The sequence below is a fragment of the Passer montanus genome, unplaced genomic scaffold, assembly GCF_014805655.1.
Source record: "Passer montanus isolate IOZ18808 unplaced genomic scaffold, ASM1480565v1 scaffold9, whole genome shotgun sequence".
Classification (NCBI taxonomy): domain Eukaryota; kingdom Metazoa; phylum Chordata; class Aves; order Passeriformes; family Passeridae; genus Passer; species Passer montanus.
The window spans coordinates 12,060,163-12,086,413 of record NW_024374367.1 but is presented as its reverse complement, the minus strand read 5'-3'; the positions used below and the strand labels follow the sequence as shown (position 1 = coordinate 12,086,413).

Genomic DNA, 26,251 nt, shown 5'->3' with positions numbered 1-26,251 from the left:
TGTTTAAAACTCTTTAGTTTATTAAGATATCGCTGGTGTTCAAATTGGGATGAAATCAAATGGAATTTCGTTGCTCAAACACCACATCAAGGTGCATTAACTAAGAGGAGGAAGTTCACAAAGCCTTTTCCAAAAGTGAGAGCCTTAGGAGCTTACATAAAGGAAGATTTAGAGAAAACAGAGGGAAATTGGTTTACAGGAAGTGAGAGGGAAAGTAAAGACTGAAACAGGATAAAACCCTACAGAAAACTGCTGCTAATCTGCCTACATTGTGGACTTTGCACTAAATGACAGCCTCTGTGTCTGGTGGTCTCCCTGGGGTGGTTTTGGAGGGTTAGAAATAAATTGTGCCCTGGATGGTCACTGCTCACCCCCTGCTCCCAGTCAGGGCATCTCAAAATTCCCCTTCCTCCAACTGCTTCAGCTCTTCCTCCCTCCATCCCTTGAGCAGGGAACTCCAGAGCTCACATTTACCTCTCAGGACTCAGAAAAGACCAACCAGGCTCATAATGGAACAGGAGAAACAAGGACAAGCATGAGATAAATATCTAATAACCACTCAACTCATTCAATTCAGCGTGTTATCAACAGCAGGAATCAGCATTAAACAATTACCCAATTCTACCCTCGGGGAAAGAAGGAAATGCAAAATATTTCCAGAAAAGTCATTGAGGAGGATACATTCAACCTCAAAAGAATTCCCTGTCCTGCCTGGCAGCTCTCCTGACTCCCAGTGTGCTGTGGCAAATTGGGAAACACAAGGTTGGAGGATCATTAATGTTTTTTCTCTACTTTTGCCCACCTGTGAGCTCCATCCTCCACAACTGCTGGGGATACAGATGGCTTTTAATGGATAGAGGGAAGATCTTGATGTGTCCATATTCCTGGGAAAGCCAGGAGCTGCCACAGACACTTCCCCACTTCACAGGCTTCCCTGTGACTTTCCCTAATGTATTAAGATTTCAGTGGAGGACAAATTCAAGGGAGGGCACAGAAGTGTTGCTCTGCTCTTAGGCATTGAACAATCTCATTTAGGGACAGCTATCAGTGCTGCTTTGGCCTTGTTAATTTTCTCTTGCTAAGTCAGTGTTCAGACACTCACAGCTTTTGTCTACTGCTGTTATCAAGGCATTTGCATGCACTAATCCATGACAAATGGTTTCATTTAATGCACATCTGATTTCCTTGCCTGCCAACTAGAAAGAGATAATAGAAATACCAAGAGAAACTAAATTAGAACTAAAGGAGTCATCTATTTGTTGGAGAAACTCAAAACAAGGTTAGGATAAACACCACCCAGGCAGCTGAATTAATGGAGAAAGCACTGAGATGTCAGCTGAGGAAACACAGTTTCTAATTACCTGGAGGGGAAAAAAACATGCTGCATTCTAAACCTTCACAAAAAGATACTGCTAAAGAAATAATGATACTACAGATGTGGGAGCTGGCTGAGACACAGCCATTCTCTGTCAGATCCTGCCCCAGCACACTGAAAACAGGAACTCAAAAACCTCTGTGAGCTCAGCTCATCCCTTGGGTTGCCCTGTTTCACACAGCAGTAACTTCTGGCTGGCTGACCACCCAAACCTGAAAGCACTCCATGCAAGTAACCAAAAAGAGGAATTTAACGTGTTCATGAAAGCCACAGTAAATTGTGTTAGCTTAGCCATGAGAGCTTATGATTAAAGCGAGGTTTTCCCCCAGATCTCTGCTGTTTAATGAAAACTGTATCCTTGTGTTAAAACAGGCAACTTCTGAAAACACCAGACCTACTTCAATTTCAGTGCTGCTCTAAACCAAAACAAGAGCTGGGACCAGCCAGGACACACAAGACCCTCCTCATGTTCACCTGGTATTGAATTTGAACTCTGTGGTCCTGATTCCTCTTGGGAAAGAGGCAGCCACTGGCAGATCTGAATTTCTGCTTCCACACAGGATTTATGCCTTTATCAGCATGACAGCTTGTTTTGGGTAGCTGCTGATACCCACACAGATTTTTTTTTCCCTCCAGAGAAGAATATCAAGGCAATATTAAAGAAGGCACAAAGACATCAAATCACTTCTTAAAGTTTCAACTTAGGAAACTGATTCTTAAAAACAAACAAAACCCCCAAACATTAAGTCCTCAGAATTTCTTACTCTGTTCCAATTTTGGCTTTAAAACATGAAATAGGCTGGTGCTCAAAGGTTTCTGAACTGTAAAATTAGCCAATTTTAAAGACATGATAGAAAGCATAGGAACCATTACATTATAGAAATAAAATAATGGAGTTTTTTATTAATATAATTACAGGAAGTACCTATATCTAGTCATATTTCAGTGTATTTTACCATACCTTCCTTTTCCTCAGCACTTTTAGCTAGTCCAGAAGTGAAGCGGTCTTCTCTAAAATGTGATTTTTTTCAAAATGCAGTGTTCTGAACATGATCTTAATGATAGTTTCAGTGTTATCTGATCTCATTTCTGTCTGGTTTTTGGTTTTATTTAAATTCAGAATGACTCTGAATGTGAACACTTACTTTTTAATATGTTTATATAGGCAAATATATGAGCTACAGATACTTTTAAACTCTTGAACACGTTCAGTCACCACTGTGTTATTGGGATTCCTGGGCAGCATGTAGGAAAGAGGTGCTAACCAATAGGTTCCCTTCATTTCTGCATGTTCTTGTAAGAAACAAACATATAAATCAATGAAACCAATTTTCCAAATAAAATGTCCTTGCTTGCTCTCAACCACTTAATTAAACACCATTAACTCTAGTTTGTTTTGGCAACCAATTAATGTCATGATCAAATATAAATAGACTCTGCAAGAAAAGATTATAATTAATAAATCCTGAACAACACAGTACAATTGGACTGAAGCCTTGCTTGCCAGCAATATTTAGCAGCAGTTTTGGAGAGCATTAATGAAGACAGTAAAAATAAAGTTTTAACAGGGGCTGCAGTTTAGATCCTGAGGCTTTTGCCTGTACCCAGGCTGATCCGTAAAGCCTTTGGTGGCTGACATAATTTACAACACAGAAAAATCAGTCCCAGGTTCCTCACTTTCCAACAAACTGATATGTACATGCATAGGAGTCTTTAATCAAGTTCTCCACAGATATAATTCTCACTTGTACACAGTTTAATTGACAGCGTATTTTATTTTGCTCCCTGTGTTTTGGTAGGTTCAAAATGAGGGTTCTTGATTCAGATTTGTCAACTACAGAAAAATAAATTAATCCAGCAGATCTTTGGATTGGGCAGGAGGATGGATTAAAACCATTCTTTAATCTGAACCAACAGCTCTCCTGCTAATCAAGAGGCAAGGATCACTGTTTAGATTGTTTTTAACTGCCTATTCATTGAGTAACAATTAAGGTACATGGTATACAAATAAAACTTAACTGTTCACGGTAGAAATATTTGTGCCCAATTCCAAAAATCTCCCAGCACATGTAGCTGGGTGGGAGCTGCTCATGGAGAGCAGGTTATTCCCTGGGTTACCTGAAACTCAGAGACACTGCACCTCAAGAAAGGTACCCAACCCAACAGATTGTTTATGCACTTCACTCGCTGATTCTCAAGGAATCCCTTTCACATCACCCAAAAATAAGTAAAATTTTATATTCCTGCCATCATTTCAGTTCCCAAGCCAAGCTGTTTTCTCAAAATAAGGATTACAGTGGAACAGTTGCACACAGTTATTGATTATCATGATAGCAACAGTGATCCCGCACGCTGCTGTCACTGACGTGACCTTTCAAGAAGGGCAGGAGTGTTTTCTTTACTCACTGTGAAGGAAAAGGGGCAAACTGGTATTCCAAAAGAAATACAGAAGGCAAGAGAGAGATGTCAAAAACCAATCCAAATAGAGCGTAGGAATATGAGTCACAGAAACATTGGGCTGTGTAACTTCATTCAGCTTAATTTACACCCCCGATTCCCCATTGTGCATCACTGCCTGGCTCTCAAATTTAGACGCCAACTGTGTAACTTCATTCAGCTTAATTTACACCCCCGATTCCCCATTGTGCATCACTGCCTGACTCTCATAAATTTAGATGCCAATTGTGCTGCAGTCCTCGTGGTCCCTTCCCAGGGCATGATGAACAGAAAGCTCCAGCATCGCTCCCATGCAAAGGAGTGAGATCAGGTGGAGAAAACTGCTCTGTATAGGGCATCTGAAAACAGCAAAAAATGCTGAGCTCCACCAGGAAAAAAAAATAAAAATCTTGCTCACAGCACAGGTTGGTTTCACAGAGTGGAAAGAAAAACAAAAACATTCAGAAGAAAATATAAAGATTATAGACAGTACAGGGTAAAATAATATCAAACTTAAAGGGGAAAACACATCAATCTTGTGAAGCAATGCACTTGAATATTACTTTCTAAAATATAAATGAGCCTTGGACTAAAGCAGGCTAATCATTAAAGGCATGTTTCTGATGTTATCAGCAGAAATACTTCAGTGCAGAGCAATGTAGTTTGCCTCTGGGGTTTATATTTGTAGGTGCCAAATTTTCCTTGGGACTTCTCCACCACAGAATGAATTCCCACCGCCTTTAAGGCCATGACAGCGAGCTACAAATAGTGGTGTGCACTGAAAGGTCCCTGCATGACTCACAGGGCCCCGAGGCTGCACTTGGAGAGGGAGGCTCAGCACAGGGCTGGGAGCAGGAGATGCTGCTGGAGCCAGCACAGCAAGAGGAGATTTTTGGTCCCTGCCTCTCCAGGGCAGCTCCGGCCCAAGTGTGTGCCTGCAGAGAGGCCTGAGGGAGAGCTGAAATGGCATGGGATGGGGACAGGAGCATGGCCAGGAGGAAGGGGAACTAAATCAGGGCACAGAGAGAGCCAATGCAAAGCACCCACACAGGAGGCATCATCCCATTGTCCCTCTGGGAGCAGCATTTTACCATTGCTGCTTTGCACAAGGTGTGCAGTGAGGGTGACCCCAGGAGTGCACCCACAGGAAAGGTGGCACCCAAGGGGTGGGGGGAAAGGTGGAATGTGGTAGCAGGACCCTAACCAGGTAATAATTAACATTGACTCTGATCTAGAAGACAGGAAAAGACACCTTATTATTAGAAATCTACAGTGCTTATAGAAACAGTGGTGGACCTAAGACCTAATTGGTCTCAAAGTGAAAACTTCTCACACACTACTGGTGGTTATCAATAACACCCTCTAGAGAACATCTATAAACAACGGTTACAGAAAGAGAGATAATAATTGTTTGAATTCTTTTCCTCTAAGTTTCTCACAGCTTCTACACAGCTTCCCAGGGTTCTGGCAAAGTTTGTGCCCACTTTCTGTGGCCAGAGAGCCACTGCCACAGCAGCACCCAACAGGGAAAGGTGGCACCCCACAGGGAATGCAGCCACACTTCCAGCAGCTCCTGAGGAGCCCCCCAAGGCTGCTCAGGGCCCCAGTGCACACCCTGGCCATGCTGCTCCTCACAGCCCATGGAGCTGACACGCCTGCTCCATCTCCCTGGATCAGCAGTAACAGGCATCACATCGAGCAGTGTCACTGGTGACAGCTCTGCTCCACCTGCACCAAGCTGTGAGGGTCCCAGCTGCCCTTCTGCTCCTGCCACTGACCAGCCAGGGAGGACAGCCTGATCCCTGGCAATGCCTACCTATCCCTTCCCCTTTGCTTCCCCTGTGTCCCTGGCAAGAGACCCCAAAAACTCCCATGGCTAACCCAAGCATACCCTAGAGCCATGCTGGTTTTGTTTCAGAGGTTTGATTTTTCAGGAAAAAAAAAATCAAAAAAACCAAAATCACAGGGTGCAATACTTCTGATCAAGTCTGCTGCTGTAAACAAGCCCATCATACAAGCACAGCAGGCAGTTCATTGCCATCGTGCTGCTACAAACCCTACCTCATGCTTAAGTGTTGATTTTGTCACATCAGTTCTCTTCCTAAACAAAGTACGTGTCCACGTACATCCAAATGCATTTTGTATGTGACCAGGAACACAGTAGGTACTTACAACCTGGATTTCTTCACTTAGCAGTTGGTAATTTCACATTTTCAAGAGCAGCCTGTCAAGGCCAGGTGTGTATCACAAAGGTATCACAAGGAAGATCTTTCCAGTGAGAGGCTGGAACAGCTCCTTGTGAGCAGGATTTTCTGACTGTGAACAAACCAGGGCACTGTGCTGCTTCCTGTGCATTGGTGTAAATGAAAACTGAGTTAGAACTTAAAAACGTGCTCATTTTAATTAACACAGCAAGAAACAATAGCTGTCACCTTTCATGGCCATGGCTGGCTGTGTTCCTGCCTGGCAATTTGAACGTTGTATACTGAAGGCAACAGTTTGCATTCACACTATGTGATTAATGAAACAATTCCTGCTAATCACAGAAACTTTTATACATTAACTGCCTAATGCCACACTTGCTTCTGTCAACAGCAAGAGCAAAAATCCTGCTGAACTCACCTTCCAAATCTCAACTGTTCTACAAAGTAGAGACACATTGTATTTATACTTTCCTGAGGAACTAAATTCAAAACCCTGCCTGTTTTGAACGGAATAGCCACATATATGGGGCATATGAAAATAGCAGACCTTTTGAAATGTGAAAATATGCAGTTTGCCCCAGGGCTATAAAAAAAAAAATCAGTGGGAAGGCCAAGATCAGAACTAAGACATTTTTTTGCTCACAGCCACAGACTACAGTTTCTGCAAAATGCTGTCTACTGAGAAACATGCTCACAGCATCCTTAGGTTGATGTTCCTTGTCAGTTGGTGCAGAATTGCTTTGAGACTGATTTTTCCATCTCATAATATGTAATACAGAGAATCACTTCTTGAGAAGATTTTTAATAGGCACATCATTAACTACTGTCACAATAAAAGGTACTTCATGTTTAGCGTCATAAAATCTCAGCCTTGATTCAGTCCATGATTTCTTCCTCTGAACAGGCCTATTTTTAATTAGCATATTTGCAAATGTAAGCAGTGCTACAGTGGGTACTTTTTTCTGCTTGTGTCTGCCTTCCATCTTTACACTGCATACAAGACTAACTTGATGTGTAGCTAATTCATTTGCACAAACCTGCAGGTGAATCCTATGTCCTTCCAAGTAACACATGGCCAGTGTTGTCACCTATGATAAGCTGAAAGACTCAGTACCTTTTTATGGAACAAAGTCAGAATTTTGCAAAGAATTGCATGATTGAAAGGGTGATGGCTGCTTTTTAAATTTTTTTAAACTTGAATCCTATACTTTGCTAATATCTTGTGTCACCAAATCCCAGCATCTACTTCCTGCTGCTAGGAGGATCAATGCTGCCAATCAGATGATCAATGAACTATCACAGGCACTCAGATAACTGCAAATCAACACGTCCACTCTAACCCCTCAGGCCAATTCCACATCCCTACAACTGTGTGTATCTTAGAGACCAAAACAACCAGCATGGAATTCTTTTCATAACCACTCTTTCTTCTTAAATCATACAGAAATGACAAGCTTGCAAAGAAGATGGAGATTTGTTTCCACATAAAGTTATTTCCTGTGAATGCTTTCACACATCCTTTGCCTAACATGATTTTCATGAAAATGAAATATAGTCATAAAAAACCCTGCAGAAAGCCATGAGTATTGCCCAAGGGGAATTACACTGCAGTGGGGTTCTGCAGGTTTACTCCCAGGTCTCCTCTTCCTCACCTACCCAAGTCAAAAGGAACAGGCACCAATATTTAAAGGCTCTAAAGAGCAGCACTCAAACTTCTCACTGTGTTAACGAGACAAGAATGAATTAATGAACAGGCACAAATAACACAGCATCATTCATCTTATAAGGAAGCAGTATTTACTATGGCCTTACTACCTGTGCCCACCTGTCAACATTTCACAGAAAATAAAGCTACAGTCAATCACAAACACTGTCATGTAGAGCAGTTTATCACATTTGTTTCCACGTTCATATCTTCTGCTAAGTCATCTAACTGAAAAAAGAAGTGTTGAATTATAAAAATGAAAAATTATACTGCACTGGAAAGAGGCTTTAAGCTTCTATGATTGCAGTGTGTTAAAATCTATTTCAGCCCATTCAGATACTTAAGAAAGTTACTGGTAGGAAAAAAAAAAAGGGATCAAGCTCAGAAATCTCTGATGATAAACTAACCTTTTAATATATTGCTCTTGATTTCCAGGGTTTCAAAACTGGATTAACTGCTGTGGTCCAGATGGATATATTCACTGTGCTAATCCACTGTGTTCAGTTCAAGTTTATTATGCTAAATACACTCCAAGAGGATTTTATCTTTTACCTGCACCTTCCTGTGCTCAGTGAGACTCTTCTATTCATCAAGAATGAGAAGCACAAGATGTGGTGGAACCTGCCTTTTTAATTATCTTGTACCAAAGTGGCCCCATGATGGAGATGAACTGGTCAAACTCTCTTATTTTAGAGCAGCTCATTATCTATGCATGATCACAAACTGAAAGAAAAGGTATGCTGAGCATGCTATTGATTGCAGTTCTATCTGCCATGATTCAATAAGTTGAAATTTCATACACCAAGTATTAAATTACTGAAATTATGCTTTGGCTCATCTGCATCCATTTTTTATTCACTTTTATTTGGCTGAACATTTTAATCTTACTTACACAGTTTCTAACTAAAAGTAAACTACGCATTCCTAATAATATAAATATGAAAAATAGGGTGTGCTCAGGGACTGCAGTTGAATACATTAAAATCACTCAGTTTGCTAGTTAACATATTTCCATGGTTTTATGTACAACCTTTCACATTCAGTTGGCAGACTGTAAATTCATGGCCTTATAAAAAAAACCACTGTCTTGATTTTCTGTTGTGACAGCAGAAATCGTCCACAATATCTAAGAGTTTCCCTAAAGGACACTCACTGGCTGGTACTTCCCAGGTGCAGCACAATCTGAATTTGAGGTGAACATCATGTCAAATTCCACTCATCTGTCAATGTAGTGGATTATTTCTTGAGAGACTGAAATTGGCTGCCTGGGATCAGAACACCATCAATCTTATTCGTGTAGGGTGCAGAGAAGCTGCCTGAGCCAGGCTCGCAGGAGGGAAAGCTTGGCTGCTTCTAAGTAGGTGATGAGGCAGCTGTAAAACCTTCACTCTAACTGTAGCACATCCCTGAGTGAAAGATTTTGTCATTTTTCACATTTCCCCCAACATTTAGTATGCATTCAGCATCTTGCTGTTCTTGCTTCATAAAAAAGGTGATTTTTCAAGCTTAGGCAAATGTTGCAGAGCTCTGGATCTGCCCAGCTCTCATTTTTTCTCATAATGTCACTTGTTTCAACTGATTCCATAAAATGATATTACGTTTTCCTTTTACATACCTGTGCAGCTGGGCTCTTTTTTCCCCCTTTCCTTCACTAGGGACATACTCAACCAGCAGCGTTACTGATAATTGCACTGCAATAAATCTCCAAGTCCCAAATAAGTCCCTCAAACCTGAAACTTCAAGCACTCCCAGATTTCCAGTGCCAGGGGGTAAAGGTGACACCCTTGGTTAATCTGATGCTCTAACATGGGCACTGAGACCTGGCCTAGCAAGGATTTTGTCTATTCCTCTACAACATAAATGTTTTATTAGGACAAACCAAGATAATGTCAATACCTGTGATTTCTGGGCAAGAAACATACCTCGGAAAACTTCTGAGTTTTAAAGTTGCCAAAGACCTGTGTTCAAGACCATCTGTCTTTGAAGGGACGTCGTTAGATTAAAAACCATTAAAATATTAATTGCCACATTGTAAAATGACTCATCACTTGAGTTAACACTTTCCAGCTTTCATTTCTACAACTCTTAAAGCCCCTCCAATCTTTTTTTAGATTCAAATTTGGTTAAGTGACATTCTTGGCCCATCTAATTTTAACCAGATGAAAACACTGTGCTAGAAAATGCCACCACCTCAATTTTTAGCATAGCACATTCTTCAGTGTGCAATTAGCAGTTGAAGGAGTTATGTGATCCATTTCTATTAATAAAAACACAATAAAACCTGTCCCTGCAGACCAGCAGTCCAAGTGAGCTGTGCTCTCCACTGCTAACCTGTGGGATTGATTCTGCATTCACAGGCACTGCTCTCTGTTCACAGTCCCAAATTCTCCTCCAGGCCACACTTTTGCAGCCCCATCAATTTCAGAGATAAACTTGAGAGCCTCAGAATGAGTGTGCCTCCCTAAACCCAAAGCAAACTCCAAACCTGCAGCACACACTGAGGTGACTGAGGGAGATTTGGTGGTTTAAGGAACAAACCTGAACCCAGTTTGGGTCAGATAAGTACAAAGTTCCACAAACCTGGGCTGTCACAGTGTCCAAGTTCTACAGAAATTCCAGAACTTCACCAAATGTGGAGAAGGAGAGAGAGAAACAAGGATACAGAAACTGAACCGTCACCCACAACGGGATTTTTTTGTTGGGCAATTGTTAGAAAATGACATTAAACATGACTATTCCCACATTGGATTGGCAAAGCACAACACACATTAGACTCACCAAAAAACAGATGCTGTGCAATACAAAGGCAAACAACTCGTAAAACTTAAATGATAAAGAGAATTTTGATTAGTCAATCATTTATCAAGACAGACAGGAGCACGGGCAGAGAGCCTGCAAGCCCAGAGCTGAGCTCAGTCCTACCTGGTCTGTGCAGGTGATGCTGCTGGAAAGTGTGATGGAGGGACCCCTGACAGAGCAGCATTGCACAGGCACTTATCCACAAATACAGGACCCAGGACATTGCAGAGACCACTGCCATTCTCTAAACAAAATATTAGACACACATTGTTATCCAATGCCTTACAGCACACACAATAGTCAGCTTCCATTACAACAGTGGTTTTAATATTTTTCTTTTTCACTCCTTTTGCTAAATGTCTTTTGATTATTATTCCCCCCTGCAGGATGCAATCGTTGTACAACAAAGGTCATGCCCGGAAAGGACAGCTGAGGTAAAGAGACATTAACACAGGAGCCTGGGTAACTTTAATAATTCAGTGGTAAAAATCAAACTGTAATAATCTGAAGACTAAAAAAACCACAATATAAATAGAAGCTGGGAAATATTCTCACACTGATCCATAGCTCAATTTAAAGGGGAGTTAAAAATATAAACCAAATTTTAAAAAGTCACAACACCAGCTGGAAAAAACCAACATGATGTCCAGACAGTACCAAAGCTGCTTTAAATACATTGCAGAAAGGCATAACACATCCTCAGATGCCCAAGACATATTGCCAAAATACTCCATCCCCAAAACTAAAAAGGCTATTACTGACCCAGAAGGTAACAGTACATTGTTTGGTTTTTTGCTTTTGCAAGCATTAATTATTAATCATGCTTCTGTCTACCAAACAAAGTAATTGTTTCTCAGAATTATGTTCTAATCCCCAGATGAAATCAGCTTCCTTTTGTTCGACCTGTGCATGCACAAGGACTGGAGTATGGCCAGACTGAATTTCAGATGTGCTCTATAGAAGATTTGATATTTCCACAAAGCAGTGTCAAAATTTTAAAAACAAATATTCCCTTTGCAAAGGGAAAAGACAATTTCTATGTCTGCTGGTGCTGGTGCACTTGGCCATCCAGTGCAGACAACTCTTTTTCCATACTTGAGTTCATGGCTGTACTACTGAATTTCCCTCTGACTTGTTAACTTCAGCAGCTCTTTCTCAGTGCCTGCAAGGATCTGGAGGTTTGCAAGGCTCAGCTACGCTACACATCGTCCAGTTCCCTTAACAGCACCTTCTGCTGCATTTCAGATGGGCAAATTAATCAAACTTCAGGCACTCTCCTCACTCAGCCAATGACGGGATGCTGCTCTCTATCTAATAATCCAATCAGCTGAACATCATTTTCATAGAGCAAGAAAGACTTTGAAAGATTCAATCTCTCACAGGGAAAAAAAATCATGTCTTTAAAAAAAAAATCTGCATGCAATATCAGGGGGTTTCTACAGTAGGAAGATGAACAATATTAAAATAGTGAAATGCTGTGGTAATAAAATATATGCATATAAATCCTTTTTTCACCCTGATTTTAAAGCAGCAGAGTCTTTGGGAAGCTTTTTAAGTCTAATTAGTTGAAATGAACCACATAAACTGACAAGTATAATTAATAGAGAATACCAAAACATTATTTTGATCAGCATGAGGCTCTTCCTTTCTCTGTACCGAGTGCTTGATGCACTGCTTGGTGTATAATTAATTTCATTTCCAACTGTTTGCTTTGCAGTATACAATGCACTTTTTCTCCTCTCTTTTTTAGACCCATTTATCTTGCAAAATAGATTCAATCTCCTCAGATCAGGGAGCTCCCGGGAGGCTTCCCGTGTCTTCAGGAATTAACACCTTCTTGGCATAATTGGTGCTCCCGTGCTTTTTATACCACAAGGCAAAGGGAAAGGTGAGCCTCACGCAGGGGAATTTCAGGTATTCAGGTTATTTAAACTGAACTTTAAAAATCCCAGTCAAAGAGCGAAACTTCCACAACCTGCCAAATGCTCCTGTGTCTTTCCCCCGGAATCATGTTCTTCACACATGGACAGCAGACTTACTTTACCCACTCAAGCTTTATAATTAGTTTTTGTGGGTTTTTTTTAAATATAAAAACCCCTCTCAAACATTCACTATTTCAAACTACCTTTGCTCAAAGCCAGCATTTCTTACGAACATTTCTTCATGCACTCGTTCGCCAGCAAACTGTCACACACACAATTTCACCCAGAGATCACCTTTTCATTAATATAGAAACACAGAAAGAAGAAAGCAGTGAATATTTTCCACTTATTATCTGATGAGTTGCAGATCTGCTTTCTGAATCTGAATTCCTGAGGAAGCTCCTTACCTGAGTAATCCAACCAAGAGCAGAGCACTCTAGTAGTGTTCATCGGAAAGATCTAATACTTTTTTAAATCCATCTGTACCACAACAAGGGATTTCTTTTATAGCTTCCCAATAATCTTCTTTATCAGGATTAAAAGTAGAAAAAAAAAGAAAAAAAAAATCCCTTTTTCGTTACAAATCCTGTTTCCAGAGTAAAGAAGACATCTGAGCTCTCAGACTGCCGTCAGAAAAGTGGCCAAGGTTTGAGGGGTGGAGACCTTCTCATTTTCACCTTTAAATCATTTCCTAGCCTTGGAGTTTCACCTTTAGATCATCCCCTTGTGCCGGAGGAGCCCTTCGGAGGGGTCTGGCGGCGAGGAGCAGCTCTCGGCACACGCGAGGCCGAGCAGCAGCGGGCGGGCGCGGGCAGCGCGGCCGCGGCTCCGCACGGGCGGCACAAGGCGGCGGCTCCCGGCCGCTGGACCTGCCCGAGCCTATTTCAACACATCCCTGCTCGGGAGAGTATCACATGTGCCTTAAAGCGACACAGCCCTCGCTCAGCCGGAGACTGGAGCTGCATTTAAATAGCGGCAGCCCAGCCCGCACGGCGCAGGGGAGCGGCCGCTCCGGCTGAGGGAGGCAGGCGGGGACGGGCAGCGGGAGCGCCGGGGCTGCGCGGCCACCGAGGGGCCTGGGACGGGCTAATTCCGCCAGCACAGCCTCGATCCCCCAGCCTTCATTCCCCAGCCTTCTTCTGGCACCTGTTCACGAGAGGAGAGCGGGACTTAAGGGAGGCTCTTGCCTTGCACACGCCTGGGAGGGGAAGGGAGGTGCAGGGGAAGGGTGAGGGGACACACGGCAGGGCAGGAGAGTCCTGCGCGCTCCCAGGGGCTTTCAGCACCTGGCCACAACTCCCAGGGGAATCTTCCCTTCCAACTCCATTTCCGAGGTCTGCTTCTCTGCAGACAATGGGGAAAGAGATTTACTCCCAAATGCTAAAGCTCAGCTATGCCAGATTATTTATTGCAGTTATTTATTCTCCACGTCTTAAGTGGCCATTTACAGGAATGGAGTGGTTTCCTCTCCCTCTTGTACCATATGTAATTATTTTTTTTAAAGAGCCATTGTATAGACTTAGTACATACCATTCACTTGGTATTACGGCTCTTATGTCTGCCTACAAAAGAAAAAGGGCTTGGAGACAAAACAGAAACTTCCATTTTAAGAGCTCAGGATGGGTGCTACAACACAATGTGGGATTATTTGTTTTCCCCTTGGATAACCTATGGGAGAAGAGTGTGCCACCTTCACTAAATGCTCACCAGCACAAGACAGCAAACAATAATAAATAACAACAGCACTAAGTACCCTTACACTCAAGTACCTCCACCTCAGCATCTGAGGGCATCTATCTCAGTGGAGACTCTCTGAGAGGTACAGTGAGTTCATTTGACAGATCACCTGCTCCTTTGGAGCTGCTGCATTTCATTGGGTAATACACACCAAGGATTTGGTCCTGCAGACCAACAGAGGTGCTATACTGGTCTCTGCCACAATGCTCAGAGCAGGTCTCTATTACAGCCTTAACACGGTGAAGCACTTGGTGGCAGGTGGGTGTGACAAAGTGACACAGGAGATCACTGGCCATGGACCCTCCCATCAGGTCCCTGAGCAGAGCTGGGGACAAGAGAGTGGCCCAGGCCAAGCCTCACATGACCAGAGATGCTTTCAAAAGGGGTCAACATTTTCTTTTCAGGTGCTTTGTTTGAAAACATGTTGTGGTTGGGGATACAACGATATGTTTAATAAGGGCTTTCTTGTTTTCCTGAAGAATTTCCTTAGACACTGAAAGTTCAGTGAAGAACTGAAGTAATAATTACTTTGTCACCTCAGAAGGGTTTAAAAGGCTCATAAAAGCAGATGAGAGGCAACAGAACACCATGAAGCACTGATGAGCAATGTAGGTACCTTGTATCAGGTACAGCCCAGAGCAGGAGTCAGCAGGAGGAGGCTGCTGGGGTTTGCTACCAAAGCCACAGGGAGGCTCAAGAAATTCAATTCCATGAGATCTCCAGAGTGATTTCTGCAGCTCCTGTAAGGGGCAGGTGATGGGGTTTATTTGAAAATAAACACCTGTTTAAGATACATCCCTTTTAGGTCTTTGTGGGAAAGACACAAGTGAAAGGGTACAGAGTGGGGAGGTGTGAAGAAAGATGAAGGAAAAGGGTCTCAAGCAAATATCCTCTAAGAAACTCAAAAGTCTTGTGGACAGCAGGAAGAATCCAACAAATTGTGACCACACACCTTGGCAGAGCAGGCAGAGACAGATTTATGCAAGATACAGATTTATGTAAGGTACAGCAGAACTGTCACTCTGCCAAGCACTGCTAACTCCCAGCTCCATGAGGCTAATGCCACCATAACCCCTGACAGATGCTGCTATTGCTCAGGACAAGCTCTGCAGAAACAGGGGACATGTTGCTTCTGCAGGGCAGGGGGGAGATCAGAGGGACAGAGAGAATATTAAACAGGCTGTGCTTGCAGCCTCTCCCTGCTCCCAGCATCAGACAGCAGCACAGGAGTCCTTGGCAAATCTTGCAAAAGCATCCTCACACCTGCTTTGATGCCTTTGCTGCCAATTTTAACTTGCAGTGGACCAACAAGACATCAAGCATTTTCCTCTTGCCCTCTTTGCTAAGCACAGAGCCATATTCACCTGGTGGCTTGGGGCTTTGCTTCAGCCCCCTCACCTGGCTCTGACAGGGAGGGGATGATGCTTTACAAGCACCTCTGGGCCCATGTTGATTGTGGGGCTACTGACACTGACATGCTGGGAAGAGAAAATAGGGAGGAAAAAAACCCACCAGTGAGCAGCCTGCACATTTTAAAATGCTTTCTCATGAAAAGGGAAGGCTGCGAGTAATTTGCCTCTAGACAAAAGGGAAGTGGGTCTGAAGGTGGTGTCCTGTGGAGGGGGAGCTCCTGGCAGTGCTGGGGTATGGTGAATCCATGAACACCCTTTGGGTTATGTGGTGTGTCTGGCTGCTGGGAGGTGAAGTGTCAGGAGGAGCTCCTTCCACCCTACTCTGACACCTGATGGGACACAGGAGAGGACAGAGACCAGCACCTGAGCTGTCCCAGCTGGAAACTGCTTATCCACAGCTCTGAATGAAGGACTCCACGGGGCTGCTGGCACAGACCATTACCCTGGATGGTATCTCCAAGGTGAAGGCAGATTGCAAAGGGACAGCAGGAATCCAGCTGTCTTTGAGAATCTGCCCCACACCCAGAGCTGCATGCTCAAGGAGAACAGCCTCTCCCTCCTGCTTCCACCATTCATCTAGAGATGCCAAGTGAATGACAAAAATAGGCAAATAAAAATAAATGCTCTTCCCTGCCTGGACCTCTATTTATCACAATTTTCTGGGCACACAGAAAAGGACAGCATATGCAACTCAGGCAGGCTCATGCAGACAGCAGATTGGTGCTTGCACCCAAAAAGGGGCCTCTGGCCTCTGCTTTCTGCATTCTGCCTCCTCTGCCTCCCTCTCCTCCTCCCCCACAGGTGCCTTTTCCCCATGAAGAGGTTTAACACCACACATCTAGGCTCGTATTTCACAGGGTCTGGAGAAGGCTCACCACCTTGGAAATGCAAAGCTCCTCAGTTCCAGTGTTCCTGGGACAAGGAAGCTTTGCTTTTCACAGATTGTGTTCTCCACCCCTCTCAGCTGCTTCCACCCACCCTACAAAGCTCCTTCCCATATCCCAGGCTCCCCCCTGGCTGCTGCCTGGGAAACAGGCACTGCACACTGCAGCTCCTCCCTACCTAAATGTTCCTTCCCAGGTGAGCCAAGTGTAGTCTCACGGCAAGTTTTACCTCAGTTCCACCAAAAGCCAGATTTCTGACACTCATCCTAGGTTCACAACATGCGTGGAAGCTTTTTTAAAATCTGGCAGAGCAGTTTTGCTTGGCCCCCTCACCTCCTCACAGAGTTTTTCCTGCACTGGGAACCATCCCACATGGATAACCAGCAGCTGAGCATGTGAAGATTGAGCTGCCTACACGTGGCTGCCTGAGCAGCAATGCTGTGAAGCCCAGAGTAAAACCAGCCAAGAAATCCTCATCCAGGGCCCTGAGCCTCCCTGTGTTTCTTGTTCTTGGTTGTTTTCCTTTCCCCTAGTGGAACAGAAAGCACAAAGAGGATTCCTTTGGTACAGGGAGAGCACAGGTTTACCTTTCCCCTGGACACAGCTTGGCCCAGACAAACACTCACCACCCATATTCAATCATGAGTGCAGCAATGTTTGATGTTCTGTGTGCACATCCCCTCTGCTCAGCCAGGAGCTCCACCTCACATCTAGAACTTTTGATAGGTACATTCCCAGGAAAACCTTCCTCACCCTGAGACTTCGTTTTCTCAGTCCTCATCACTTTTTTCCCCTCTCTTGCAGGGCATCTAATCCAACCTCAGTGACCAAACTGAATCTATTTCTTTTCTTGCTCTTCCTATGTCTTCAATGACAACATGAAATCCATCTGTCTGTATTGTAAGGTTTTCTCCTCCTACAGCTTCTTCCAGTGACAAGAGAAGGTGCGGTGTTTTTAATGGAGGCAAACAAGAAAAGCTGAGCTAGAAAGATACACCATTTTTTCATGAAGGGAATAAACACTGAGGATTTTTCTGGCTGTGACCACAGCCTCCCCTGACCAGCACAAAGACCACACACACCAAGAGACTGAGCGAGCAGAGCTGAACAACATGAGCAGAGAAACCCCCTCCCATGGGATCATCCCAGGGGCTGGTGCAGACAGATTTTGTCCCACCTCAGGCACAGGATGTTGGGAGATGTGCTGTGTTTCCAGCACAGGTGCAGACACACGGATAAGGAGGATCAGCCAAGGCAGCAGCACAGCACACTCAGAGGAGATGCTCCACCTGCTGCTCTTGGCCCCTTTCCACCCTCTCAGCTCATGGCACATCCCTGCTCTGCCTCAGCCACACCACACTTGCTTGGCAGAAGCAGCAGGTTTGTCAACCATCCCCAAGTACACAGGGAAGATCCAAGCAGGAAGATGACATAACCACAAGGGAAAAAGAAACCAACCAAAAAAACCCCCACAACAACCACAGGAGCATGATAAGTAGCTTGCACTGGAAAACAACAATTAAATAACGAGTTTGAATGTTGACAACAGCAGGGAGAAGTGAGAACAGAACACAAAAGAGGGATTCTCACAATTGTTCCTCCCAGCCTACCTTAAACATGTGGCTACTCCTTGTCAAAGTGATGTCTGGTCTTCCCAATTATTGTGTTTGGGAGGCAGGGATTCTGCTTTTTATGGTTTTCCAAAGCCTAAGGGGGGGGAGAAAGAAAAAAAAGAACACATCTATATTTGTCAAAGAAGTTTATATCACAAAAGTTTGTGTCCTAGTTATTTTTAAAGTATGTAGGACAACGCACACAAAAATTCCCAACCCTTATCTAGAACTTGCCATTAGCTGACAAGATCAGTACTTGCTGAGGATTAACAAGATGAATTGTCTGTGCAATACATTATCATCATCATCAAAAAAAAAATTAATAGCACTCAGTACATTTAAAATATAACTAGACTTGCCATTAGCTGACAAGATCAGTACTTGCTGAGGATTAACAAGATGAATTGTCTGTGCAATACATTATCATCATAAAAAAAAAAAATTAATAGCCATCAGTACATTTAAAATATAACCACCAAAATCCAAAATGTGACTGTGCTCAGGATGTCATGGCAGGTAAACATAACCATCATGTAATGGAGATGAGTTGTCCATTTAGTTGCAGTTCAGAGATACAAAAAAAGCAAAGAAATCCAAGTTAAAACAGCCCATGAACTGATAGCAGTTCATGGCTTCTTGGGATACTATTATCCTTTATCTATAGCTGGAGAGATCATCCTGATCTGAAAATCCAGAATGTTCTCATGGATTCCCAAATTCATCCCAGCACAAACTCAGCACCTCCAGCTGACTCTTAAATGAGCCAGCTTGAACCCATTACATAAAATGCTGTTGGAATAGTCCCAGTTTGAAAACAAACTATTACTTTTGTCAGGCTGCAGCTGCTTTTCCAGACCAGCTGAAATCACATTACAGGCAAGATTCCCCTACTGTGGGCAAATCATGGGTCAGAGGCTGCATGAACTGAAAATTAGTGTATCTATAGCCAGAGGGGACATTTGGCATTTGATATATCACTTTCATTATGTCAAATATCAGTCCTAATATCACAGGTTTAGCATTTGCTTTTGCTGCTGAAAAGTCAACTTTTACATGAAGGTGCAAGTGTTTTTAATAGTTACAACGTAAATAAAATAAATCCATGAAAAGAAAAAGCATTCAGAAATTTTGGGAAGGAAATTCCCTATGGTAAGCTCAGATAGGGTCACTGGGTTATATTCACTCCCTCTACACTTGCTATGTTTCTAAATTTCAATTAAACTTAATAAAAAATAGGTCTCCATTATTATTTCAGCAGCTTTAGAAGCAGGGTTGAACTAGAAGGTCTGCAGAGGCCCCTTCCACCCCAGCCATTCTTTGATTCTGTCATTATCCCGAAGTAATAAAAAAAAGGAGGCTTCAACAGCAGTTAAAAAAAGCCTGCTCTGTCAAATTTGACATATTTCAGACATCAACATAGAAACAAGACTATTCAGGAAACAAATTTCCCCCTAAAATATTGCAGCAAGTCAGCCCCAGCTCGATAGCCCCTCTGTCTCCTCTTGGCAGACTCCTCCTGCCCAGCCAGCCTTCCACCTTCTCCTGGCAAAGGGACAACTGTAGGAAAAGCTGCCAAATCCACACAAAAAGTTGTTACACAGACCAAAGCTCAAAAATACATCAACCCTTTTCCAGTCCCATCAGAAGCAAAAATTTCCCCAACAAACCATGAAAGCTCAGAACACAACCAGGAAACCACTCCACAACCCCCAGAATTCTATTTCCCAAAGGCTCACCTTAAAAAAAAACTACCCAAAAACCAGCTCTGAAGTCAGAGGCAAGTTTAGCTATTGTTTCTGTTTGCCTCTACCTTAGACTACTTTTTTTCCCCCCTCTAAGTCCTTTTGGCTGCTTCCCCAACTTCAAATGCAGCAAACCCCATCACTCTCCTCTTCCTCTCAGTGATTATTTGCCCCACAAAGGGAGCTTTTATAAACTCAAACCTCATGAACACAGGGAGGAGCTGGTTTGAAGGCTCAAAACACCATCAGGTGCAAAGTGTTATTTTGGTGAGATCAAATCCCAGTGCCCAGGCACACCCAGGCTGATGTGGGGAAGGTGCCAGGATGGTTTTGTGCCAGGAGCTCAGGGCCTCTCCTGGCTGGGAAATGTTTCAGACACCCAGGTCTGCCCTAGGGCACATCCAAAGCACATCCTTGCATAGCCCAGCACCTCTTTTGGAAGGAAGCTCTGGCTGGTGCCAAAGGAAAATGAAAGAGGCCAGATCAGCTCTGCAGTCTTGCACTTCTGGTCTTTAATTCCAGGTGCTACACTGAAAATAGCACTTTAAAGTTTTCTAGCTCTGCCTTGGCCTCAGCTGCAGAGCAAATCTCAGCTTTTACATTACACCAGGGGATTGACCAAACAGCTGATTTGCAAACCCATGTATTTGCTTCCACTTTATCATAAATACAGACAGTGGTGGGGGAAAAAACCACATAAACAAATTGAGAGGTTTCTGTGCTGCTGGTCCCCTGCAGTGTGGAATCTTATAATGGAATCACTCTGTGATATTAAATTATATTTCAGTTTATTACTTCTAAAATGGCCTGGGTTGTGCAGGAGCACAGTGTGGCTTCCACACACCTATTTTAGCATGCTTGGACATCCCCAGACTAGAGGTGCTACATGAGGAAATGTGGTTATGGATGAAATACACTGCTGTGCAATGCTATAGCCTAGGGTTCCTGGGAAAAGCCTTGAAAAGATAAAGCAGGCAGACAGCAACAATTTTTGCCTTCAGTTATGTTCATGAAAAAACCCATCCCCAACCAACAAAAAAAATTATCATAAAGCAACGCAGAAGACGCTCTTAAAGAGGGTGGATGTGAGTTTGGGGGAAAGATCTCCCACTGGAACAAAAAAAAAGTGACAATTATGAATATGTGGCATAGAGCAGACAATATTCCCACTGGAACAAAAAAAAAGTGACAATTATCATGAATATGTGGCATACAGCAGGGAATAGTCCCTGCTGCCATTGCTTAACCAATTAGGATTTAATTCCTTGTCACACCTTTGGCCTTGTCATTAAGAAAACCACTCTAAGCACTCTCTTCCACCTCTTCTCCCTGTTTGCTGGACCAGGCAGGGAGCTGCAGCCAGAGCCCAGAGTGCTGTGCTGGTGCTGGAAATGGTGATTTTCTGAGTAGGGAATTAGTGCATGAAATGAGCACTAAAAAAATCATATACTGTTCTGCCTTTGCTTCAAAACAGGTTGGTTGATTGACAGCAAACCCTATATAATAGTTCCTTCCAGGCAGATGGCAAGATCATGATTTGCTCTTCAGTCACAATTTTCTGCTGCATCTCACAACCCAACCCATCTCCACAATCTACCAATAAAGAGGGGCCTGGGCTGCTTTATATGTGTTTTACAAGGCTCACATCAAAGCTTAGGGATTAATATTGTGACTGGTTATCATATTCCATTTTGTAAAAATTTGCCTCGAATTTGCCTCCAACATCTCCTGGCTGATCCTGTGCAGATAATAGCTGCAGAAATCCACACAAAAGCAGCTCTTAAATTCCTGAGCCTCCCCTGACAGACAATACTCTTCAGAACGCTTGTGTAGGTGGTGAAAATCTTGCCATACATCTCCAGCTCTCTCAGCACATATTGTTTTTAGGCTGCCATCTGCTAATGCACAGTCCCACCCTAAGAGAGATGCAGCAATGAATGCTCCGGTCTCCAGGCTATTCTGATTTCAGATTTTTATTTCTTCCAATTCCCAACCCTCAGACCCTGTCACTCTTAACCCTGAGTGTAGCTGCAAAGTTCAACAGACCTGCTCACACCACTGCTAATTTTCAGTGGTAAAGAGCATTTATTGAGCTCTGCTTTAATGAAGCAAAGCAGTGATTCAGACAATGTGTCCCTGCAAGCAGATTCATTTGTCTCTGTGTCAGCTGCACCTAGAGAGCTGCTGGGACAATCAAGAACTCTGGAAATGCTCATTTCCCATGCATGTGTGTTAAAAGGATGGGTATTAAGTGGGTGGCAAGGGAAGAAGACAGCTCCTAAAGGCACAAAATGGGCAACATCTTGAACAAAGCAAGCCTTGCCCATCACAGTGCAGAATGTCAGCATCAAATTATCCCAGTAAATAAGGAATGATGAACATTACCCTTGATTGATTTTCTTCTTCACTGGAATTGTCAGCAGTATTCTTTTTCTTACTGCTGATTCTGCTTCACTACCATGCACATTAGCAAAATTTATAAGATTATATTTAATTTTTTTCCTTGTTAGAAAACAAATTTATAATAGCTAATTTACATTAAGTTTCCTATGCAGAATCCATCACTAAAATACATTGGAAGCTACAAATTTAATGCTAGCAAACTGAAAAGTATATTATCACTTGCCAACTGAAATTTATCTGTTTTGATCCTTTTTTTATATACCTCTTCTCCCACACATCCCTTTTACTACCCCACCTTCTTCTCAGGTTTTCAAAGATTTTGTTGTCATTTAGTCCTGAATAAAATCCAAGAATCCACTGCAGGCTCTGTACATCAAACTGTGGTTCATGTCACACCCTGGCTTCTGTGCACCAAGCAGGGAAGTCAGAATAAAGACTCATACACAATACATTAGAATTGCTTCTTGTATTTCTTGAAAAGAAAAAGGTGAATAAAGGAGGACCAAGAAAGCAAAATAGGGATGGGAAAATGAAACTATGAAGGGCTGTGTGTTTAAAGGAGGTACAACTGGTAGTTTTGCTTTCTTTCCCAGCTTGTACAGCAATCCTGTCTTTCATTCCCTAAATGCTACAAAAATGGTTTGATAGACTGAAGTTATGTTTTCCTTGATTTCAGTAATCAAGGTAAGTAAGGACAATCTTTTCCATTGAAAATAGAATTCTTTTTACATCTAAGCAACAGTAGCAGTTTTTGTTTCATCTAACTCTGCTCCAGCAGAAGATTGCAACTGCCTTTTTGCAAGCTTTTGGTTGCCAGAAATATTAACACCCTCTTCAGAGCATGGCAGATGAATTCTCCTGCAATGAAATAGAATACCTTTCAGAGAGCTTGAAAGCAACTAATAGACTTTCAGGAAAATGCTGAAAATTGGCTTAATGTTGCATAAATAAAGATATTTATGCAACCTGAAATGCAACTGTACCACAAGCAGAAGGCTGGGCCCTACTTATGATACCAAATCCTTCTTTTGCCAGTTTGCACAGATCTTTAATGGACATGGGGTCATTTGCTGCCCTTCTGAACCTCCCCTGATACAGTAATCATTGTTAAATTTTAAATATGAATCATTTTCCAGGCAATATCCAGTTGGCTCCTCCTTCCATTTTCCCACAGGGGGCTGAAAAGATGTTAAATTGTTCTCTTCACAATTAAATTCATGAAACACTTAAATTCTATGGCAGTCAGACACCAAGGAACAGGAAAATAATTTCATCTCATAATGTTTTAGAGCCCCTAGGCAAATGTAAACACTGTATGTGATAGAGGAAGGATTTATTGCTGCTGCTGAACAGAGATTCTGCAGATTTATTTGTATATCCAACAGATTTTTGAGGATAATTTATTTATTACAGAATTTTGGTAGAATGATTATTTAGGAAGTTTGAACACACCAGACTCATTTGTGTGGAGATGCATTTTAACCAAAAAGACACAGAACCAAATCAATCTGTATTGAACACTGGCCTGCAATAGTGAATCATTGCTGCACTCACTCTCCTGCCAGAGCATAAAAGGGTTTGAGGTCTCACATATCCCAGGTTCTGGAGGCCAAGAGACATTTGATAAGTGACCACTGCAAGTGGTGCTGGAGACACATTAAATTTAGGCAGGGAAGTATCTAAGTCGCTCTTATAGTCTTGTAAATATTTTACCCAATAATAATTTCCTTAATTTTGCTGAGAAAAACATCAATAAAATCTGCTTCCAACTGTTGTTTTAACTATTCATTTTTATATAACTAAGAATGCCAAAGGGCATCAATCTGAGTCAGTACATCTCTGTTAGGATATCAAATTCACAGAAACATTGGTAAATGTAGGACTTTATGTCATGTCACTTATTTTTACAGTAAGCACTTGGCTCTGCTGCAACCTCCTCTGCCTCAGCAGTACCAGGCAGCCTTGGGAGCTGCTTGGGAAACTAGAGGAGGATAATTCCAGTATCATGGCAGAGGTTGAGACACGAGCTTCCAACAGCAGCCAGCAGTGGATTGTGCTTGTAGGAGCAGCCACTCGCACACTCATGGACATCCCAGCTCCAGTCACATCCTGGTCCTGCCCAACACGCTGACTTTCACTGAAATTTTTGGGAAAAAGCCACCTCTTCCTTCACAGCTCCGTCCATGAGACCCAGCAGAGCTGGCTGAGCTGTGACCATGGCCTGTGGCCTTGCCCCAGCACAGCTAAAGATCACAGAGAGCCTGAACCTAAGCATCACCTCCTGACACCTCATCACACATCTCTGCTGAAGGGTGCCTGCATAGAACCAAGGAATTAAAAATCCTTTTTGTTCTCTTCTCACTCTCCATGAGGAGCCAGGAGACTTCTTTAAACAAAAGCATTATTTCTGAATTTCTCCTCAAAGATGCCACAGAAATCACTCTGGAGCATCTGTCAAGCTGGCATTCCCCAGAGAGTGCTTCAGCTCTTTGCTCTGGCTAACTTGAAGTGAGAACTTGAACCATATCTCAGATAACTGCTGTAGAGAATCAATTTTCAATTTCCTGCTGAACTTCAGATATATATTTAAATACTCAGTACTTCTGGCATCTGGAAAGAAACCAACAATAAAATCAAATGGTCAAGCTGCTCATCCGATAAGGGGAAAATCTGCAATGAATCAAACCAATGAGATCCTCAGACAGGGGCCTGAAGGGGAAATTTTCTCAGGATCAGTGTAAAATCAGTGCCATGATCTTAAAGACTTTTAAACAAAAAATACCCAGTTACTCAGTGACAAATTTGTCTAAACCAGAATATTTCTGTAGAATTCACAGTTCATTTTAAAGAAGTCTAATTTTTAGTGGAGGGGAAAAAATAGATGAAGTTCACTGTGAAGTTAAAATCAGTGACTTAATTAGAAACAAGGTTTAGCCAAAGAAGGAGAACCTCTGTTCTCGACAGAGACACACTGGAGGAATGCTGATCTTCCTGAAGTGAATGAGTGTTTTGTCACTTTTCATGATCAGACTTTTGTCCTAGTCACAGTCTCTACACCTCAGTGTATGCTGTGATTAGGATATGGGTCTCTCAGCTCAGCAGTCTGCAGCTTTGCCTTTATTTTTCTCAATCTTCAATGTCCTTAATAATAAGTAAATAAGTTAATACAACAGCCCCCGAAGAAAATTCATGCTTTAAACAAGGCCATTGGAAAGATTAATATGAAAAACCCTACAGCACTTTTGGCTGAGGTTTTATTTGAACAAAATTTTAACAAATAGACCAATGTTTCCCAAGAACATTAAAATTTTATTGAGTGGGAAACAATGCTCCCTGGCTCAGCTTCCAGATAGAGAAGCAAATGCATCTTTTTGCATTTGGAAAGCAAAATGTTAAGTGTGATTATGGAAAATCTCAGTTGTGAGGATGTATTAAACTGGATTACACAAACCAGGAAGGGAGACAGCGAAAAAAACTCCCAGCACCTATAACTGTCCTGCAGTTTTGCAGGATGTTGCTGGTTTAAGGGAATCAGAACAATAAAATGCCTCCCTCCCCTTTACCAGTTGCTGTAAGGCTGTTTCTGAGAGTACCTGATGGTGAGAAGGAACAAATACTTTTCTCTACAAAGCTCTGAAGGTAGGGACTTGTAAAAACTTCTTTGAAGTCAGAGTGATTGCAAACTGAAGAGGGAAAGCCATGCAAACAGTATTAAACCAGTGTCTCCTGGAGGTTTTATTCCCAGCTCTGCTGCTCCCTTGGATTGTCCAGACAGATGATGTGCTGGGAGCCTTCTCCAGTCTGCAACCAACCATCAGCACCTGCAAACAGGAAACAGGGAAATGACAGCAAGGTCTCAAGAATAAGCTTATCTTGACCCCCCTCTGTGGGAGGGAATCAGGAAACAAAATAATAGGCATAATAAGCAGGCTGGTGACAAGTGCAGATTTGGGTTTCAGAGGTGTGAGAATAGAATTGGGAAAAATTAATTGGGTTCCAATTCTAGCCTCACTCTGTGA

General features: G+C 42.7%; 1 protein-coding gene across 5 annotated transcripts in view; it reads right to left on the bottom strand.

The window, feature by feature from the left end:
• Window positions 1–25,844, bottom strand: part of TAFA1 (TAFA chemokine like family member 1) — a 221,825-nt gene extending 195,981 nt beyond the window's left edge. Inside the window, exons 1-4 of one of the 5 annotated variants that reach the window (XM_039695548.1) lie at window positions 19,898–19,982; window positions 18,085–18,181; window positions 12,849–13,587; window positions 10,643–10,763 (exon numbers count right to left, since the gene is read on the bottom strand). In XM_039695548.1, coding sequence (XP_039551482.1) covers window positions 10,643–10,760 — 118 coding nt within the window. In that variant the 5' untranslated portion in view covers window positions 10,761–10,763; window positions 12,849–13,587; window positions 18,085–18,181; window positions 19,898–19,982. Of the gene's footprint in view, window positions 1–10,642; window positions 10,764–12,848; window positions 13,588–18,084; window positions 18,182–19,823; window positions 19,983–25,825 lie in introns of those variants that run through there. The other 4 variants (XM_039695547.1, XM_039695544.1, XM_039695546.1 and 1 more) reach the window with 4 other exon arrangements.
• Between the last annotated feature and the right edge of the window lie 407 nt (window positions 25,845–26,251).